General features: G+C 39.6%; 1 protein-coding gene across 1 annotated transcript; it reads left to right on the top strand.

Moving 5' to 3' along the window:
• Positions 1 to 689: 689 nt before the first annotated feature.
• On the top strand, positions 690 to 3978 carry LOC115172607 (transmembrane emp24 domain-containing protein 10-like). Its single transcript, XM_029730214.1, has 5 exons — positions 690 to 953; positions 1411 to 1531; positions 2134 to 2207; positions 2855 to 2981; positions 3163 to 3978. Exons 1-5 carry the CDS (start codon positions 774 to 776, stop codon positions 3282 to 3284), a joined length of 624 nt encoding a protein of 207 aa, XP_029586074.1. The 5' UTR covers positions 690 to 773; the 3' UTR covers positions 3285 to 3978.
• The last annotated feature ends 484 nt before the right edge of the window (positions 3979 to 4462 follow it).

Genomic DNA, 4462 nt, shown 5'->3' with positions numbered 1-4462 from the left:
CAGCTCTTTCAGAACATCTGCTATCTGGATTTGGGTGGAGAAGCTGGGGAGACTTGGAAGTTAGCTGCGGAGGTGCGGAGCTGTTGACCAGGGTTGGGGTAGCCAGGAGGAAACTATATATTCTCAGTATTATGAATGCATTGTGGTTTATTTGGTAGCATATCGTATTGTGACTGATTTTACTAATTGCATTAGTACTGTACAAAGTTAGAGGTGCGCTATTTGATAACTTCCCCCGCTCCCCTACCTCGGGCTTCCCCTCCCCATCTTTTACTTCTGAGTGGGAGACCTTCCCAGGCAGTAGCCTGCCTAGCTCACAAACTAGAATCAGGGTGCCCACTCCGAAAAGGTTAATTCACCCACAGTCCCACACCGTGACATGATATCATTGACGTGACGTGCAAATGAGCGATATAAAACCGATCGCGCAAATGTCACCATTCCCCCAAAAATGTGCAGGCGCCCGGTGCCGCCCCCGGCGCGATCTACCAGTAAATAACATTATTAGTATTTGCATTTATTTAGTAGTTATTACCAGAAAACGGTGCAAGTCAAGTAACTGAAAATACAATGGATACAAAGCAGCAACAGTATGACGTTTTTTTGACAATGTTGACGATGGTGCGCAATTTGCGCTTGTAGAAAAAGGCTGCGGGGAAGGAGATCACGTGACGTAACCCGGAACTGAGCATAATTTATTTTTCGTTTTTGTATCATTTAGTATCGAGCTAGCTTGGTGGTGATTGACTGTAGCGTACAGAGCCAGCTACAGCATGTCTAGATTTTGTGTATTACTAATACTTGTTTCTGTAATTTTTGATTCGACCTTTTCTATTACGTTCTATTTACCGGTTAATCTTAGAAAATGTTTGCGGGAAGAGATCCACAAAGACGTGCTGGTTACAGGCGAATACGAAGTTAGCGACCAACCAAATGCGAAAACCAATCTCAAGGTAACACGTAGAACGCTAGCTAGCTTGCTAACGTTAGCTAGACTGTATCAAATCATTGCAATCAAATCAGTGTTAGCGTAACTTTTTGACTTGGAAGCCTCGAATATGTAACTTACACCAGCTAGCTAGTATCGAACAATGCCAATAGTTAGATTTTCACTGGGCAGGTCTGGGTTAAGTAGCTACTAGCGGCTAACCGGTACGGCTAACCAGTATAGAACAGCCACTGGCTAATGTAGTTAGTTAGCTAGCAAAATAAAATGCTGTCAGCTTGGTTTAACTGAATACTGCAAAGGACTTCAATAGCCATCACTATCTAGATGCAAGTATTAAACATGATGTACCTAATGTTTAAAAATGTAAACGCGTTAGCTAGTTGACTTTGATTCATGCATGTGTCTATATGGGTCAAACATGTGTAATGTACCTACCACATGTTTAATTATTTCCATTTCAGATCACAGATTCATCAGGTCACACCTTGTACTCCAAGGAGGATGCTTCAAAGGGAAAGTTTGCCTTTACAACAGAGGACTATGATATGTTTGAGGTTTGCTTTGAAAGCAAATCCCCCCTAGGTGAGTGTTTTTAACCAGATGTGGTCTAATGTAGCAATGGGCCTGGGTTGTTTAAGTTAAAAGCTTGGAGTATATATATGATTAAACAAAATTTGCAGACTGGCCCGGATTTGGAAGTGGGAAATAGTCATTTCCCAGCCTGGTCTCATAGACTAGACGTAACACTGAAGTTAGTATGATGTGCTGTGTTCGGTATGGTTACAGAAGGCAACTTAAAGCAAGAACAAAAGGAGGAAGGGATGGTGGATGAGAGGGCGTATAACGCAGACTACTTTTTGCAACTACTTTTTCGCTACTTTGCAACTACTAGCTAACCCTTTAACCTAACCTTAACCCAACTCATTTTAGCCAGCTAGCTATCGTTAGCAGCTATCGTTAGCAGCTAGCAAACGTTTGCCTTAGTTACCTAGCTAACGTTAGCAACAACAAATTGGAATTCATAACATACATTTAGCAAATTCGTGGCATTTACAAATCGTACCATATCATACAAAAATAATTGTGGGGAATTTACATACATATTATGAAATGCTCTGAGAGCAGGTTGCATTTCCTGGAATGTTTGGCCCCTGTACAATAAGTATTTTCATTCTGTGGTCTAGGTACTGGAAGGGTCCCAGACCAGCTAGTCAATTTAGACATGAAGCATGGTGTGGAGGCAAAGAATTACGAAGAGGTAAGTGCCAACTGCCCATCCGCCTTTCTCCAGGTCCATCTGGGTCAGATTTGTTGTGGCTTGCCATGAGTCAGCATGAGGTCTCAATATTAGAAAATACAAACAATGTGAAAAAGATGGCTAAGCTTTCTCCATTTCTTGTTTGTATTGGAAATTAAGAAAGACTAACTTTCTCTTAACTGTCAACTTCTGAAAGCATTGTAGCTGCTGTGCATTATGAAGACTTAAACATCCTTGCATGCTCACACAGATCTTTATCCAGTCCACAATGCAAATGTCATACACTAATTCTATGTCCTACCCTATTAATGTGATTAAGTTTATCCAGTGGTTAATTAAGCAATAAGGCACGAGGAGGTGTGGTATATGGCCAATTTACCACAGCTAAGGGCTATTCTGGATACAGCCCATAGCCGTGGTAGATTGGCCATATACCACAAACCCAGAGGTGCCTTATTGCTATTATAAATTGGTTACTAATGTAATTAGAGCAGTAAAAATATATGTTTTGTATAGGGTCTGATATACCACGACTGTCAGCCAATCAGCTGGTTAAATAAAGGTGAAATAAAAAAATAAATCAGCATTCAAGGCTCAAACCAACCAGTGCATAATCATGGGTTTATTATGTATGGTGCTCTTTTCAGATTGCAAAAGTTGAGAAGCTGAAGCCCCTAGAAGTTGAACTAAGACGCCTCGAGGACTTATCGGAGTCCATTGTGAATGATTTTGCCTACATGAAGAAGCGTGAAGAGGAAATGAGGGACACAAATGGTAAGTGATGTATGAAAGAAAAGTCCAACTTGTGGTCCAAGTTTCCACTCTACCAGAAAATGTTCAGTGTTTCATATGATTCACAATCTTTCTTTGGCTGGTCTTGTGAAAGGAGTAAAACCTTGGTTTAAATGAACTCACACCTGTTATTCAGTTAAATATATTTTCCCTCACATTGCAGAATCCACCAACACGCGTGTCCTGTACTTCAGTATCTTTTCTATGTGCTGTCTAATTGGGCTGGCAACATGGCAGGTCTTCTACCTGCGGCGTTTCTTCAAGGCGAAGAAGCTGATTGAGTAAACCCATCAATGAAACAAGGACCATCATGCTGAGGACTTTTGGGAAATGGTGTTTGCTGTACAATTTGTGAAACAATAGGTTTTTTGGGGGATGGGGGGGCTCTCTTTACAATTTAAATGTAAAATTTGTCTTTCAGCTTCAGTTTTTTTACCAGCCCCTCATCTCTGGCACTATTTGTTTTTATTAGAAATACAACCGAATGTACTTCGATACATATTGGTCTGATATTGTCTCATGCAATATTCTTGTTACTATTTTTGTTGTTGTAGTAAATGACTAATACTGTATGAAAATAAACATAGTGAGTGCACAAAAACTCCCCTTCAAACATTCAGATATTGTTATGTGAAAATAACATTTCCCCAGTATGTCAGGTACATGGTTGTTTTTTATTAAAAAACGTTTTCACTTTGATCTCATTTTGGGTGTCTATTTTGTATTTTTCTGTAGCTATAAAGGCATTACATTTTTTTTTTTTTAAATATCAGCGATGACAATACATTTCTCATTTATTGAGGGAAATCTCTTGGCAGAAATAATATTGAAATTAATATTTGATTATTTGACAATGTAGACATCTATTTCCATATAGTTCCCATGCTTTGTACATTCTTTTCGGTTTTCTTAAGTTTGGTTTGGGTGGTTCCTGTGAAAAAATTGTTTCCAAGTAAAATTAAGTTTGGCATAGAGCAAATTCTGATTGTGGAGCAAGACTCATTGGTATTTTGTTAAGAGGAATATTTAGTGGAGCAAAGTGCTGTTTTACAGAAGTCTGCAGTGACAGCATCATTAAACAGTTTAGCTAATTGTTATTCAGTGTATGTCTATTGCGGTACCTCTTGGTCATTCAAGTGATGTACATTTACCATCTGGGCAATGGATGGGTGGCCGTGGGCACACTGGAAGTGCAGCTGGCATGAAGATAGAGCTTACGGAGGCTGTCACTGAATTTGCTTGCAACTGTTGGTGACTTAACACCAATTATACTTGACCATGACACTAATTGTACCATAAGGAACTAATGAGCAACTTCTACAAAGTATGACTACTGAATAAAAAATGAATTGAAATGAGACTCACCACGACATGCAAAGGAGGCGAGGACTTTAAGTACATTAAGAGGCCATGTCCCTCCATGCCAGTTGAACGCAATAACTGAGATGAAGGGAATTAAAAAA

This window comes from Salmo trutta, chromosome 33 (genome assembly GCF_901001165.1).
Source record: "Salmo trutta chromosome 33, fSalTru1.1, whole genome shotgun sequence".
Classification (NCBI taxonomy): Eukaryota; Metazoa; Chordata; class Actinopteri; order Salmoniformes; family Salmonidae; genus Salmo; species Salmo trutta.
The sequence above is the reverse complement of the archived record's forward strand: the minus strand, read 5'-3'. Positions and strand labels throughout refer to the sequence as shown.

Excerpts from the sequence above, each read along its gene's own strand:
- LOC115172607 (XM_029730214.1), top strand. The coding sequence starts at position 774 with ATGTCTAGATTTTGTGTATTACTAATACTTGTTTCTGTAATTTTTGAT. Across the intron at positions 1,532-2,133 it reads TGAAAGCAAATCCCCCCTAG|GTACTGGAAGGGTCCCAGAC; the intron begins GTGAGTGTTTTT and ends TCTGTGGTCTAG. Across the intron at positions 2,208-2,854 it reads AGGCAAAGAATTACGAAGAG|ATTGCAAAAGTTGAGAAGCT; the intron begins GTAAGTGCCAAC and ends TGCTCTTTTCAG.